This window comes from Oncorhynchus masou, chromosome 4 (assembly GCF_036934945.1).
Source record: "Oncorhynchus masou masou isolate Uvic2021 chromosome 4, UVic_Omas_1.1, whole genome shotgun sequence".
NCBI classification, from domain to species: Eukaryota; Metazoa; Chordata; class Actinopteri; order Salmoniformes; family Salmonidae; genus Oncorhynchus; species Oncorhynchus masou.
This window is the reverse complement of record NC_088215.1, coordinates 1003357-1020189: the sequence shown is the minus strand read 5'-3', so window position 1 is coordinate 1020189 and position 16833 is coordinate 1003357. Positions and strand designations below refer to the sequence as shown.

Genomic DNA, 16833 nt, shown 5'->3' with positions numbered 1-16833 from the left:
TTCAATATATCAACACAATTTTCCTACATCGTGATGCCATCTATTTTGTGAAGTGCACCAGTTCCTCCTGCAGCAAAGCAGCATGATGTTGCCACCCCCGTGCTTCACGATTGGGATGGTGTTCTTCAGCTTTCAAGCCTCCCCCTTTTTCCTCCAAGCATAACAATTTTTATTGATTTATTTCACCTTTAATTAACCAGGTCGGCTAGTTGAGAACAAGTTCTCATTTACAACTGCGACCTGGCCAAGATAAAGCAAAGCAGTTCGACACACAACAACACAGAGTTACTCATGGAATAAACAAACATACAGTCAATAATACAGTAGAAAAAGTCTATATATGGGCCTCCCGGGTGGCGCAGTGGTCTAAGGCACTACATCGCAGTGCTAGCTGTGCCACCAGAGACTCTGGGTTCCAGCCCAGGCTTTGTTTCCTCTGACACATTGGTGCAGCTGGCTTCCGGGTTGGATATGCGCTGTGTTAAAAAGCAGTGCGACTTGGTTGGGTTGTGTTTCGGAGGACGCATGGCTCTCGACCTTCGCCTCTCCCGAGTTCGTACAGGAGTTGTAGCGATGAGACGACAATAGCTACTAACAATTGGATACCACGAAAATTGGAGTGAATAAGGGGGTAAAACAAAAAGTCTATATACAGTGTGTGCAAATGAGGTAAGATAAGGGAGGTAAGGCAATAAATAGGCTATGGTGGCGAAGTAATTACAATATACCAATTAAACACTGAAGTGATAGATGTGCAGAAGATGAATGTACAAGTAGAGATACTGGGGTGCAAAGGAGCAAGATAAATAAATGAATACAGTATTGGGATGAGGTAGTTGGATGGGCTATTTACAGTTGGGCTATGTACAGGTGCAGTGATCTCTGAGATGCTCTGACAGCTGGTGCTTTAGGCTAGCGAGGGAGAAATGAGTCTCCAACTTCAGTGATTTTTGCAGTAGGTTCCAGTCATTGGCAGCAGAGAACTGGAGGGAAAGGCGGCCAAAGGAGGAATTGGCTTTGGGGGTGACCAGTGAGATATACAGTGTGGCAAAAAAAGTATTTAGTCAGCCACCAATTGTGCAAGTTCTCCCACTTAAAAATATGAGAGAGGCCTGTAATTTTCATCACAGGTACCACTTCAACTATGACAGACAAAATGAGAAAAAAAAATCCAGAAAATCACATTATAGGATTTTTAATGAATTTATTTGCAAATTATGGTGGAAAATAAGTATTTGGTCACCTACAAACAAGCAAGATTTCTGGCTCTCACAGACCTGTAACTTCTTCTTTAAGAGTCTCCTCTGTCCTCCACTCTTTACCTGTATTAATGGCACCTGTTTGAACTTGTTATCAGTATAAAAGACAACTGTCCACAACCTCAAATAGTCACACTCCAAACCCCACTATGGCCAAGACCAAAGAGGTGTCAAAGGACACCAAAAACAAAATTGTAGACCTGCACCAGGCTGGGAAGACTGAATCTGCAATAGGTAAGCAGCTTGGATTGAAGAAATCAACTGTGTGAGCAATTATTAGGAAATGGAAGACATACAAGACCACTGATAATCTCCCTCGATCTGGGGCTCCACGCAAGATGTCACCCCATGGGGTCAAAATGATCACAAGAATGCTGAGCAAAAATCCCAGAACCACACGGGGGGGACCTAGTGAATGACCTGCAGAGAGCTGGAACCAAAGTAACAAAGCCTACCATCAGTAACACACTACGCAGCCAGGGACTCAAATCCTGCAGTGCCAGATGTGTCCCCCTGCTTAAGCCAGTACATGTCCAGGCTAGAGAGCATTTAGATGATCCAGAAGAAGATTGGGAGAATGTCATATAGTCAGATGAAACCAAAATAGAACTTTTTGGTAAAAACTCAACTCGTCGTGTTTGGAGGACAAAGAATTCTGAGTTGCATCCAAAGAACACCATATCTACTGTGAAGCATGGGGGTGGAAACATCAAGCTTTGGGGCTGTTTTTCTGCAAAGGGACCAGGACGACTGATCTGTGTAAAGGAAAGAATGAATGGGGCCATGTATCGTGAGATTTTGAGTGAAAACCTCCTTCCGTCAGCAAGGGCATTGAAGATGAAACGTGGCTGGGTCTTTCAGCATGACAATGATCCCAAACACACCGCCCGGGAAACATAAGAAGCATTTCAAGGTCCTGGAGTGGCCTAGCCAGTCTCCAGATCTCAACCCCATAGAAAATCTTTGGAGGGAGTTGAAAGTCCGTGTTGCCCAGCAACAAAAGTCTGTGTTGCCCCACTGTACCTGCTAGAGCATGTGCTATGGGTGGGTGCTGCTATGGTGACCAGTGAGCTGAGATAAGGCGGGGGTTTACCTAGCAAAAACTTGTAGATGACCTAGAGCCAGTGGGTTTGGAAACTAATATGAAGCTAGGGCCAGCCAATGAGAGCGTACCCGGACGAAGTGGTGGGTAGTATATGGGGCTTTAGTGACAAAGCGGAATGCACTGTGATAGACTGCATCCAATTGGTTGAATAGAGTGTTGGATGCTATTTTGTAGATGACATCGCCGAAGTCGAGGATCGGTAGGATGGTCAGTTTTACGAGGGTAAGCTTGGCAGCATGAGTGAAGGATGCTTTATTGCGAAATAGGAAGCTGATTCTAGATTTAATTTTGGATTGGAGTTGCATAATGTGAGTCTGGAAGGAGAGTTTACAGTCTAGCCAGACACCTAGGTATTTGTAGTTGTCCACATATTTTAAGTCAGAACCGTCCAGAGTAGTGATGCTAGTTGGGCGGGCGGTTGTGGGCAGTGATCGGTTGAAGAGCATGCATTTAGTTTTACTTGCATTTAAGAGCAGTTGAAGTCCACGGAAGGAGAGTTGTGGTATGGTATTGAAGCTTGTCTGGAGGTGAATTAACACAGTGTCCAAAGACGGGCCAGAATGGCGTCATCTTTGTAGAGGTGGATCAGAGAATCACCAGCAGCAAGTGCGACATCATTGATGTATACGGAGAAGAGTCGGCCCAAGAATTTACCTCTGTGGCACCCCCATAGAGACTGCCAGAGGTCCGGACAACAGGCCCTCCGATTTGACACACTGAACTCTATCAGAGAAGTAGTTGGTGAACCAGGTGAGGCAGTCATTTGAGAAACCAAGGCTGTTGAGTTTGCCGAGAAGAGTCGAAAGCCTTGGCCAGGTCGATGAATACATCTGCACAGTAATGTCTCTTATCAATGGCGGTTATGACATCGTTTAGGACCTTGAGCATTGCTGAGGTGCACCTATGAACAGCTCTGAAACCAGATTGCATAGCGGAGAAGGTACTGTGGGATTCGAAATGGTTGGTAATCTGTTAACTTGGCTTTCGAAGACCTTAGAAAGGCATGGTAGGATAGATATAGGTCTGTAGAAGTTTGGGTCTAGAGTGTATCCCCCTTTGAAGAGGGGGATGATTGCGGCAGCTTTCCAATCTTTGGGAATCTCAGGCGATACAAAAGAGAGGTTGAACAGGCTAGTAATAGGGGTTGCAACAATTTTGGCAGATCATTTTAGAAAGAGAGGGTCCAGATTGTCTAGCCCGGCTGATTTGTAGGGGTCCTTTGGGAGGCATGGGCGAGTTTCTGTTGGGGGTGTAGGGCAGTTGACCCGGGTAGGGGTAGCCAGGTGGAAAGCATGGCCAGCTGTAGAAAAATGCTTATTGAAATTCTCAATTATGGCTGATTTATCAGTGATGACAATGTTTCCTAGCCTCAGTGCAGTGGGCAGCTGGGAGGAAGTGCTCTTATTCTCCATGGACTTTAGTGTCCCAGAACGTTTTTGAGTTTGTGCTACAGGATGCGAATTTCTGTTTGAAAAAGCTACCCTTAGCTTTCCTAACTGCCTGTGGATATTGGTTCCTAACTTCCCTGAAAAGTTGCATATCATGGGTGCTATTCGATGCTAATGCAGTACGCCACAGGATGTGTTTGTGCTGGTCAAGGGCAGTCAGGTCTGGAGTGAAGCAAGGGCTATATCTGTTCCTAGGTCAATTATTTTATTAACGATGGTCATTATGGCCAAACCGTTCTATTTTTGTTTCATCGACCAGGGAACATTTCTCCAAAAAGTACGATCTTTGTCCCCATGTGCAGTTGCAAACCGTAGTCTGGCTTTTTTATGGCAGTTTTGGAACTGTGGCTTCTTCCTTGCTGAGCGGCCTTTCAGGTTATGTCGATATAGGACTCGGATTTACTGTGGATTTTGATACTTTTTTTAACTTCCAGCATCTTCACAAGGTCCTTTGCTGTTGTTCTGGGATTCATTTGCTCTTTTCGCACCAAAGTACGTTCATCTCTAGGAGACAGAACTCGTCTCCTTCCTGAGCAGTATGACGTCTTCGTGGTCCCATGGTGTTTATACTTGCGTACTATTGTTTGTACAGATGAACGTGGTACCTTCAGGCGTTTGGAAATCGCTCCCAAGGATGAACCAGAATTGTAGAGGTCTACAATTTTTTCTGACGTCTTGGCTGATATCTTTTTATTTTCCCTTGATGTCAAGCAAAGAGGCACTGAGTTTGAAGGTAGGCCTTGAAATAGATCCACAGGTACACCTCTAATTGACTCAAATGTTGTCAATTAGCCTATCAGAAGCTTCTAAAGCCATGACTTCATTTCCTGGAATTTCCAAGCTTTTTAAAGGCACAGTCAACGTAGTTTATGTGAACTTCTGATCCACTGGAATTGTGATACAGTGAATTATAAGTGGAATAATCGGTCTGTAAACAATTGTTGGAAAAATTACTTGTCATGCACAAAGTAGATATCCTAACCGACTTGCCAAAACTATAGTTTGTTATCAAGAAATTTGTGGAGTGGTTGATACGCTTAAGTGGGAGTCATTAAAGCTTGTTTATGTAAACTTCCGAATTCAACTGTAGATATAGTGTTTTATGCTACTCAATCAGTAGCATTTGCATCAGCTGGGCACTCAACAAACATACTCGCTTTTGGAGCATGTACAAGATCAGCTATTTTTTGACCTTCATATCTCTAAGCCTAGCTGGAGAAAGGCTTAGCAATCAGGGGGAATCCATTTCTTATGTAAACATAATGCTGAAGCATGTGCGCTCACAAACACAGACTGTGTCGGCTTCTGATCCCAAGCCCCGTCTCACCTCTGTCTTGAAACCCCTTTCAACCCCGCTCTCTCTCTGCCCTCTGTCTCTCATTCCCTCCCTGCAGTATCTATCTGAGATTCTCCATGAGCACAGCCAGCCTATCGTGTGCACCATCTCTGGTGCGGATGTCCATGCGGCCTTCAACACCATAGTCACCAGGATCCAGAGATTGTAAGAACTCGATTCCTTCCTCTTTCTAATTCAATGATTGTAGTTCAGAGAAACACATTGATTTTTGTTTCATTGTAAAAATGTAAATGTTTCTTGTAGACTTTTTATTGTGAATTTTAATTCAGTGGTCACCAAGGCGAGTGGATCTTATGATGATCATGATTAGGCCCGTATAATTTTTGACATGTGAAACATTTTGGTAGCACTTTCCATTACAGCGCAGAATAAAGTGGAAACAAGTTACTGTTTCTCATCATGTTTTTTCCCCCACTTCTCTGACTAGCTGTAACTGCAATGCCCAGACACCCCCCACCATCAAAGTGGCAGTGGCCGGAGACCAGAGTTACCTCAGCACCATCCTCAGGTGCTTCGTGGAGCAGCTGGCTAACAAGACGCCTGATTGGCTCAGCTACATCCGCTTCCTGGTCATCCCTGTTGGTAAGCAGCAATTCAGCCAATCGCCATGGAGTCCAGGTTCGGGTTGGTCGTCAATTCCATTTCAATTCAGTAGATTTAGGGGATAAATTGAAACTATCATTCATGCATTGGAAAAGTTCACAAACTGTAGAAAATAATGGCCTAATTACCATTCTGCAGGCATAACGCAAGCCTCCCATAAATCATGCATTGACGTCAAACGGAAAACTGCACACAAAACACTAGCCACTTTAAACAATGCTACCTTATATAATGTTACTTACCCTACATTATTTATCTCATATGCATACGTATATACTGTACTCTATATCATCGACTGCATCCTTATGTAATACATGTATCACTAGCCACTTTAACTATGCCACTTTGTTTACATACTCATCTCATATGTATATACTGTACTCGATACCATCTACTGTATCTTGCCTATGCTGCTCTGTACCATCACTCATTCATATATCCTTATGTACATATTCTTTATCCCCTTACACTGTGTATAAGACAGTAGTTTAGGAATTGTTAGTTAGATTACTTGTTGGTTATTACTGCATTGTCGGAACTAGAAGCACAAGCATTTCGCTACACTCGCATTAACATCTGCTAACCATGTGTATGTGACAAATAAATTTGATTTGATTTGATTATTTAGTTACAGGAACAGATCTCATATAGGACCCTGGGTATCATAGCAGGCTAACAACATACAGACTAGAAAAGCTGGACTCCATTTTGTTTTCCTGTGGCCTTCTAATCAGTCTGCTCCTCCCTTTGCAGGCACTCATCCTCTGGCCAAACACATGTCTTCGTTCGACAGTAAGTTCAACAACATCTTCATGGACGCTGGCTGGAGGGACTTGTTCGGCAGACTGGAGGCCCCAACATCAGGTACAGCAGAGAGCTGGAGCAGCAAACGCTTATTATGAGCCAAAATACCATGCAGGATAGGGATCTGCTCAAAAGGCTTCATAAATGCAGTTACAAATGTTTAGGAACATCTATCAGCATTATGGTGCGTTATGCGTCACATCAAAACAATGTTATTGATCACATGCACGTGTCTAGCAGATGTTATTGCGGTTTTAGCGAAATGCTTGTGCTTCTAGTTACGACAGTGCAGCAATATCTAACAAGTAATATCTAACAATTTCACAACATATACCCAATACACATCAATCTAAGTAAAGAATGTAATTAAGAATAAATATATGGACAGGCAATGTCAGAGCAGCATAGACTAAGATGCAGTAGAATAGTATAGAATACAGTGTATAAACTCAGCAAAAAAAGAAACATCCCTTTTTCAGGACCCTGTCTTTCAAAGATAGTTTGTAAAAATTCAAATAACTTCACAGATCCTCATTGTAAAGGTTTTAAACACTTTTTCCCATGCTTGTTCAATTAACCATAAACAATTAATGAACATACACCTGTGGAATGGTCGTTAAGACACTAACAGCTTACAGACGGTAGGCAATTAAGGTCACAGTTATGAAAACTTGGAACACTAAAGAGGCCTTTCTACTGACTGAAAAACACCAAAAGAAAGATGCCCAGGGTCCCTGCTCATCTGTGTGAACGTGCCTTAGGCATGCTGCAAAGAGGCATGAGGACTGCAGATGTGGCCAGGGCAATAAATTGCAATGTCCGTACTGTGAGACGCCTAAGACAGCGCTACAGGGAGACAGGTCGGACAACTGATCGTCCTCGCAGTGGCATACCACGTGTAACAACAGCTGCACAGGATTGGTACATCCCAAACACCACAACTGCGAGACAGGTACAGGATGGCAACAACAACTACCCTAGTTACACCAGAAACACACAATCCCTCCATCAGTGCTCAGACTGTCTCCAATAAGCTGAGAGAGGCTGGACATCAGTGCTCAGACTGTCTCACAGGGGGTGATGATTGGATTTGCATTTATCGTCGATGGAATGTGCGTTACACAGAGGCCTGTACTCTGGAGAGGGATCGATTTGGAGGTGGAGGGTCTGTCATGGTCTGGGAGGTGTGTCACAGTATCATCGGACTGAGCTTGATGTCATTGCCTGCAATCTCAACGGTGTGCGTTACAGGAAAGATATCCTCCTCCCTCGTGTGGTACCCTTCCTGCAGGCTCATCCTGACATGACCCTCCAGCATGACAATGCCACCAGCCATACTGCTCGTTCTGTGCGTGATTTCCTGCAAGACAGGAATGTCAGTGTTTTGCCATGGCCAGCGAAGAGCCCGGATCTCATGCGCTGCACTACTTAATGCAGCTGGTGTCCACACCTGATACTGACTATTACTGACTATTACTATTACCCCCCCCTTTTTTCCAGGGACATATTATTCCATTTCTGTTAGTCACATGTCTGTGGAACTTGTTCAGTTTGTCTCAGTTGTTGAATCTTGTTATTCTCATACAAATATTTACAGATGTTAAGTTTTCTGAAAATAAACGCAGATGACAGTGAGAGGACGTTTCTTTTTTTTGCTGAGTTTACATATGAGATGGGTAATGCTAGATATGTAAACATTATTAAAGTAACTGGTGTTCCATTTATTCAAGTGGCCAATGATTTCAAGTCTGTGTATATAGGCAGCAGCCTCTCTGTGCTAGTGATGGCTATTTAACAGTCTGATGGCCTTGAGTTAGAAGCTGTTTTTCAATTTCTCGGTCGCAGCTTTGATGCACCTGTGCTGACCTCGCCTTCTGGATGATAGCAGGGAAACAGGCAGTGGCTCGGATGGTTGTTGTCCTTGATGATCTTTTTGGCCTTCCTGTGACATCAGGTGCTCTAGGTATCCTGAAGGGCAGTTAGTCTGTCCCCGATGACGCGTTGTGCAGACCGCACCACCCTCTGGAGAGCCCTGTGGTTGTGGGTGATGCAGTTGCTGTACCATGTGGTGATACAGCCCAACAGGATGCTCTCAATTGTGCACCTGTAAAAGTTTGTGAGGGTTTTAGGTGACAAGCCAAATTTCTTCAGCCTCACCAGGTTGAAAAGGCGATGTTGCACCTTCTTCACCACACTGTCAGTGTTGCTTGACCATTTCAGTTTGTCAGTGATATGTACGCCGAGGAATTTAAACGTTCCACCTTCTCCACTACTGTCCCGTCGATGTGGATGGGGGATGCTCCCTCTGCTGTTTCCTGAAGTCCACAATCATTTTCTTTATTTTTTTGACGTTGAGTGAGAGGTTATTTTCCTGGCACCAGACTCCCAGAGACCTCACCGCCTCCCTGTAGGCTGTCTTGTCGTCATTGGTAATCAAGCCTTCTACTGTGTTGTCTGCAAACTTGATGATTGAGTTGGAGGCATGCTTGGCCACGCAGTCATGGGTGAATAGGGACTTCAGGAGATGGCTGAGTACGCACCCTTGTGGGGCCCCAGTGTTGAGGATCAGTGAAGTGGAGGTGTTGTTTCCTACCTTCAGCACATGGTGCCAGCCCATCAGGAAGTCCAGGACCCAATTGCACAAGACGAGGTTCAGACCCAGGGCCTTGAGCCTAATGATGAGCTTGGAGGGTACTATGGTGTTGAATGATGAGCTATAGTCAATGAAGAGCATTCTTACATAGGTAGTCCTCTTGTCTAGATGGGATAGGGCAGTGTGCAGTGTGATAGCGATTGCATCATCATGCAAATTGAAGTGGGTCTAGGGTGACAGGTAGGGTGGAGGTGATATGATCCTTGACAAGTCTCTCAAAGCACTTCATGATGACAGAGGTGAGTGCTACGGGAAGATAGTAATTTAGTTCAGTTCAGTTATCTTTGCATTCTTGGCTACAGGAACAATGGTGCCCGTCTTGAAGCGTGTGGGGACAGCAGACTGGGATAGGGAGAGATTGAATATGTTCGTAAACACACCAGCCAGCCGTCTGGGCCGGCAGCCTTGCGAGAGTTAACACTTTTAAATGTCTTACTCACGTCGGCAACGAAGTAGAGCCCACAGTCCTTGGTAGCGGGTCACGTCTGTGGCGCTGTGTTATCCTCAAAGCGGGCAGAGAAGGTGTTTAGCTTGTCCGGAAGCAAGGCGTTGGTATCTGCGACTTGGCTGGTTTTCCTTTTGTAGTCCTTGATTGTCTGTAGACCCTGCCACATATGTCTCGTGCCTGAGCCGTTGAATTGCGACTCCACTTTGTCTCTATACTGACGTTTTGCCTGTTTGATTGCCATGCGGAGGGAATGATTGCTCTGTTTGTATTCTGCCATATTTCCAGACACCTTGTTATGTTTAAATGTGGTGGTTTGCGCTTTCAGTTTTGCACAAATGCTGCCATCTTTCCACTGTTTCTGGTTAGGGTAGGTTTTAATAGTCACAGTGGTACAACATATCCTATACACTTCCTGATAAAGGCAGTTACCGTTTCAGTATATTTGTCAATATTATTCCCAGAAGCTACCCGAAACATATCCCAGTCTGTGTGATCAAAACAATCTTGAAGCGTGGATTCCGATTTGGTCAGACCAGCATTGAATAGTCCTTAGCACGGGTACTTCCTGTTTGAGTTTCTGCCTACAGGATGGAAGGAGCAAAATGGAGTCGTGGTCAGATTTGCCGGAAGGGGGGGGCTTGTATCCCGGAAGTAGGAGTAACAGTGGTCTAGTGTTTCATCAGCGCGAGTAATACAGTCAATATGCTGATAGAATTTCGGCATAATTTTCTTCAAATTTGCTTAGGTCTTTCTAATTGTTCTTAAAAAGTACTAGTTTGTTAATTATAATATCGTATTTATTATTAAAAACATTATTACAAATATATAAGTTATTATTCATGTACAGGGTATTCATTGCAGGAAGTTTTACAGAATATTTATTTTAGTATAATATGCTCGCATCCACACAATATTAGTATATTTTGATGCTTCTACTGTTGCATTACTGTATGTGTTGAATAATAATACAATGCATGAATAATAATAATAAAATAATAATAAATGGGATTTAAAAAGGGTGTAAGAACAAAAACATGATAGATTGTGCCCTCCACTTTGAGTTTCCATAGACAACATTGATGTAGCAGGCCGCGTGTCTCAGTACCTGGCTGGGGCCAGCGTCTCGCACCAGTGTCCCATCTCTGAGGCCATGCTCACCTACAAACAGAAAAGGTAAGGTGTGTGTGTGTGCAAGCAAACGTGTGCATGCATGTGAGTACAGAATGAATGGGTGATATTTAAGGGTGTGTGCGTGTGCATGTGTTTATGAAATGTCTGGTAAAATGTAGATATTATGTATGTAGATATTTTTGTATGCTATTATTCTATTATGCTATTAAACTATATTTGGATTATCTATTGTGTTCTACAGTGCTCCCTCTACGCTTCAGATTTGTCAATTTAGTGGCTTCATTCTCATTAATTTATCTTTGGAAAAAGCAACACTAATGCTAATTTCAACCATATTCAATCACGTTCATCGACCACATTTGCTTATTTAAATTAGCACCAACAGAATAACATCATGTGAACTCCACTTTGACAGAACATATTTTGCGACAGTTGACTCGTGAAGAAAGAACAACGACGATTCGTACCATTTTACCACACTGAGTTATTCTATCTTTTTCTTTCATTTGCATTCAAGGAAGAGAAGCTTGTATTTTGATTTTTACATCAGGTACCTGGCCGCAGCCTTTCGTTTGACCCCGCCCCCCTGCTGTGTTGCATTTTGTACACCAATATAACCTGTGACCCCTTGTTGTCTAATGTCTAACCCACCCACACATAACTCGCTGTTCGTCTTAACTTCATATCTGGTCTGCATCGACTACCCCGTATTGATTTGAGTTTTTGCATGTCTTACTGTCTTAACCACTTGTTTGTTTGTCTGGTTTGGTTGGCTTTTGGTTTGGATTTGGTTTGGATATTTGGATTTTGGATAATATACAACCGCATTAAAGGTACAGTCAGCAATATGACATCATCATACACTGCTGGGTGACTTCCTGCTTACAGAAGTCAACAACAAAAGTCGAATCTGCCAAGGCTGCCATTATTGGATCTTTCCAATGTCGGCACGCCTCAAAGGAGTGCCGAACTTGCAAATTGGAAAGAGCCCATACTGGCCATCTGTTATTGTTGAAATATGTAATCAGGAAGTCGCCCCGCTGTGTTTGATGATGTCACATTGCTGACTCTACCTTTAAGGTCTCCCACATACATTGCATTTTGAAGTTGGGAACAGTAGGGCAAACTGTTGACTCAATGAGATCTAAGAGAAAAAGGTTGACATTGATGTGTTCTTTCCTATTACCTCAGAGAGAGGAGGACGAATGTAAAGAAGGAGAGATGACAGTGGAGATCTAATTAGGTGGTTTGAAGAAGAGGGAGGGAGGGAGGGGTGGGTGGATAGTGCGGAGGTAGAGAACACCAGCCACGTGACACACTCTATCACCCATACCCACAATGACACACACACCTGCATGTGTGACTGTTATTTTCAAATCTCTGCTCAGATGTCACTGTTGACCCAGCTCAGAAACCATTTTTGCCTTGTAAGAGTGTAATGACACACACACACCCACACACTTTATATCCACCAGGGAGGATGAGCACTCAAACATTTAAAGGTCACCTTAACAATTACCAGGCGTATAAAAGGCACGGTGTACTGTATTGTAGGAACAAAGGGGTGCTGAAAGGTGACTTTTGATTGGCTAATCCCAGTCTCTCCCGGTCTCCCCTTGGTGACAGAGACAGAGTCCATTGAGTATTGTCACAACATGACGAGAGCCGACCGAGTCCAAACTCTGCAGAGAGGAGTAGTGCTTTCATCTATCATGTGTTTTCAGATCAGTGCCATTGAAGAACAGGAGACCAGGAGAGGAAGCCGCGTTAGAATATTGAGACACACCTGAAGATTATCCTAGATCAGGGCTCTACAACAATGTTCCTGGACTGTTTTTGCTCCAAACCCAATTATAACTAAACTGATTCATCAACTTGCTATTTATTAGAATCAGGTGCCCTAGATTAGACTTAGAGTGAAACCCTACAGGATCGTAGCTCTCCAGGAACAGGGTTGGAGAACCCTGTCCTAGATAATATTCTGGTCAGATAGGCAGGGGAGACTGTACTGTACACCAAGGGCCTGACTGAGTTTGCTTAATGTGCATCGTTTGTACCTACTTGTCTTCCTTCTATTTGAAAAGCAAGGGTGCAAAGTCTCAGATGTGTATACTCTATTTTAGTCAATGCTTTTTCCATCTTTAAAAACTCTAGAAAACCCTCAATGCTACTCTCGGGTGTGTTTCACGGGGGAGATGAACTTGTCATGCTCTGTTTGTCCTACCTCTTTGCTGTCCTAACATGCTTTTCTCACAGCTCTTTTCACCATGCACTCCAAAAATTCACCCCCTCTGGCCTCATTTTGCAGGTTATTTTGGTTTTACACCAGCCGTATCCAGCTTTTTGAGCTAATTTGGGGGGGATTTGTGAGAAATAGGTCACCAACAATGTTATAACCCCCTCACTCCTCCACTGCTCACGTCACAGCAGGCTTACAACGCACCCGTTTAGGGGTCGGGTGTAAGGAACGTTCCCTGGCATTGTCATCGCGGCATGACCTTCATTCCCAAAATGTTCCTGGTTTTCCAGAACCACTTGGGAGGCGCCATGTCTCATCGATTCCGATTGGACATCCCTTAGCCACACACACAAACTCATTCTTCCTTCAGCGCCATCACACCACCACATCCAAACAGGGAGAGTGTTGATCCTGGTGCGTTGTGTTAACGCGAAACTAACATTATTATGTGTTATCCATTCGCTCCCTCAGCCCTGACGAGGACTCCTGTCAGAAGTTTGTGCCATTCATTGGGGTAAGAATATTCACTTGCAACGAAATAACTTGAGTGTTATGTTTGAGCGCTCATCTCCAGTTAGATAATTATCTGTAATTTATTTGAAGCTGTCATGATAATACACAATGACAACAGATTTGTATTGCTGTTTTATTGAGGAAAGTTTTACATGCAATGACAGTGATATGTGGTTGTTTTCTACTTACACTCTCACAGTGCATTCAGAAAGTATTCAGCCCCTTTACTGTTCCCACATTTGTTATGTTACATTCTAAAATGGATTAAATAAAACATTTTCCTCTTAAATCTACGCACAATACCACAAACTGACGAAGCGAAAACAGGTTTTTAGAAATTGAGCTCCAGTGCATCCTGTTTCCATTTATCATCATTGAGATGTTTCTACAACTTGATTGGAGTCCACCTGTGGTAAATTCAATTGATTGGGCATGATTTGGAAAGGCACACATTTGTCTATATAAGGTCCCACAGTTGACAGTGCATGTCAGAGCAAAAACCAAGCCATGGTGTTGAATGAATAGTCCGTAGAGCTTCGAGAAAAGATTGTGTTTTGGCACAGCTCTGGGAAAGGGTATTCTTGCAGCATAGAAGGTCCCCAAGAACACAGTGGCCTCCATTATTCTTAAATGGAAGAAGTTTGGAAGCACCAAGACTTGTCCTGGAGCTGGCCGCCTGGCCAAACTAACAATCAGGGGAGAAGGGCCTTGGTCAGGGAGGTGACCAAGAACCCGATGGTCACTATGACAGAGCTCCAGAGTTCCTCTTTGGAGATGGGAGAACCTTCCAGGAGGCCTTTAAGGTAGAGTGGCCAGACATAAGTCACTCCTCAGTAAAAGGCACACGACAGCCCGCTTGGAGTTTGCCAAAAGGTGCCAGACCATGAGAAACAAGATTGAAGTCTTTGGCCTGAATGCCAAGCGTCACGTCTGGAGGAAACCTGGCACCATCCCTAAGGTGAAGCATAGTGGTGGCAGCATCATGCTGTGGGGATGTTTTTCAGTGGAAGGGACTGGGAGACTAGTCAAGATTGAGGGAAAGATGAACGGAGCAAAGTACAGAGATGTCCTTGATGAAAACCTGCTCCAGAGCACTCAGGACCTCAGACTGGTGCAAAGGTTCACATTCCAACAGGACAACGACCCTATGCAAACAGCCAAGACAACGCAGGAGTGGCTTTGGGACAATTCTCTGAATGTCCATGAGTGGCCCAGCCAGAGCGCAGACTTGAACCAGATCGAACATCTCTGGAGAGACCTGAAAATAGCTGTGCAGCGACGCTCCCCAGCCAACCTGACAGAGATTGAGAGGATCTGCAGAGAAGTATGGGAGAAACTCCCCAAATGCAGGTGTGCCAAGCTTGTAGTGTCATACCCAAGAAGTCTCAATGCTGTAATCTCTTTCAAAGGTGCTTCAACAAAGTACTGAGTAAAGGGTCTGAATGCTTATGTAAATGTGATATTTCCGTTTTAATTTGTGGTCACCTAGAAATGTCCTTGTTTTTGAAAGAGTAAATTTTTTGACCGTTAAAATAACATCAAATTGATCAGAAATACAGTGTAGAAATTGTTAATGTTGTAAATCTGTAAATCTACATAGGCGTACAGAGGCCCATTATTAGCAACCATCACATTGTGTTCCAATGGCATGTTGTGTTAGCTAATCCAAGTTTATCATTTTAAATGAGTATTAGAGTATAAGTATTTGATCATTAGAAAACCCTTTTCCAATTATGTTAACACAGCTGAAAACTGTGCTAAAAAAATCTGATTCAAGAAGCAAAAAAACTGGCCTTCTTTTGACTAGTTGAGTATCTGGAGCATCTATCAAGGCACAAGGCGAGACCTAAATGCAGACACAGGAGGCCGATGGTTGGAGTCTTACAATATTTATTAATCCAAAGGGGTAGGCAAGAGAATGGTCGTGGACAGGAAAAAAGGTCAAAACCAGATCAGAGTCCAGGAGATACAGAGTGGCAGATGCTCATGGTCAAGGCAGGCAGAATGGTCAGGCAGGCGGGAACAACGTCCAGAAACAGGAAAGGGACAAAACTGGGAGGACTAGAAAAAGGAGAATGCAAAATGCAGGAGAACGGGGTAAACGCTGGTTGACTTGGAAATTACGAACTGGCACAGAGAGACAGGAAACACAGGGATGAATACACTGGGGAAAATAATCAACACCTAGAGGGGGTGGAGACGATCACAAGGACAGGTGAAACATATCAGGGCGTGACAGCATCAGCATTTGTGGGTTTGATTACAGGCTCAAAATGGCCAGAAACAAAGAACTTTCTTCTGAAACTCGTCAGTCTATTCTTGTTCTGAGACGTGATGGCTATTCCATGCAAGAAATTGCCAAGACACTGAAGATCTCGTGCAACGCTGTGTACTACTCCCTTCACAGAACAGCGCAAACTGAGAATAGAAAGAGGGGTGGGAGGCCCCAGTGCACAACTGAGCAAGAGGACAAGTACATTAGTGTCTAGTTTAAGATGCCTCACAAGTCCTCAACTGGCAGCTTCATTAAATAGTGCCCGCAAACACCAGTCTCAACGTCAACAGTGAGGAGGTGACTCCGGGATGCTGGCCTTCTGGGCAGAGTTGCAAAGAAAAAGCCATATCTCAGACTGGCCAATAAAAATAAAAGATTAAGATGGGCAAAAGAACACAGACACTGGACAGAGGAAGGCCAGCATCCCCTAGAAGGCCAGCATCCCAGAGTCGCCTCTTCACTGTTGACGTTGAGTCAGTTTGTCAATTTCTACCCCTGGTCAGCTGTAAGTGCTGTTAGTGGAAGTGGAATCTAGGAGCAACAACGGCTCAGCCGCGAAGTTGTAGGCCATAGAAGCTCACATAACGTGTACCTTGTAAAATCTTTTGTCCTCTGTTGCACTCACTACAGAGTTCCAAACTGCCTCTGGTAGCAACATCAGCACAAGAACTGTTCGTCGGGAGCTTAATGAAATGGGTTTCCATGGCCAAGCAGCTGCACACAAGCCTAAGATCACCATGCACAATGCCAAGTGTCGGCTGGAATGGTGTAAAGCTTGCCGCTGTTGGACTCTGGTTCAGTGGAAATGTATTCTCTGGAGTGATGAATGACCCTTCATCGTCTGGCAGTCTGACGGACTAAACTGGTTTTGGCGGATGCCAGGAGAACACTACCTGCATAGTGCCAACTGTAAAGTTTTGTGGAGGAGGAATAACGGTCTGGGGCTGTTTTTCATGGTTCGGGCTAGGCCCACTGGTTCCAGTATAGGGAAATCTTAA

General features: G+C 44.0%; 1 protein-coding gene across 4 annotated transcripts in view; it reads left to right on the top strand.

Moving 5' to 3' along the window:
- Positions 1-16833, top strand: part of si:ch211-126j24.1 (phosphofurin acidic cluster sorting protein 2) — a 104245-nt gene that overhangs the window by 78532 nt on the left and 8880 nt on the right. Inside the window, exons 15-20 of one of the 4 annotated variants that reach the window (XM_064947041.1) lie at positions 5207-5313; positions 5597-5751; positions 6526-6636; positions 10748-10850; positions 11326-11358; positions 13519-13561. In XM_064947041.1, coding sequence (XP_064803113.1) covers positions 5207-5313; positions 5597-5751; positions 6526-6636; positions 10748-10850; positions 11326-11358; positions 13519-13561 — 552 coding nt within the window. Of the gene's footprint in view, positions 1-5206; positions 5314-5596; positions 5752-6525; positions 6637-10738; positions 10851-11325; positions 11359-13518; positions 13562-16833 lie in introns of all 4 variants that reach the window. The other 3 variants (XM_064947037.1, XM_064947054.1, XM_064947047.1) reach the window with 3 other exon arrangements.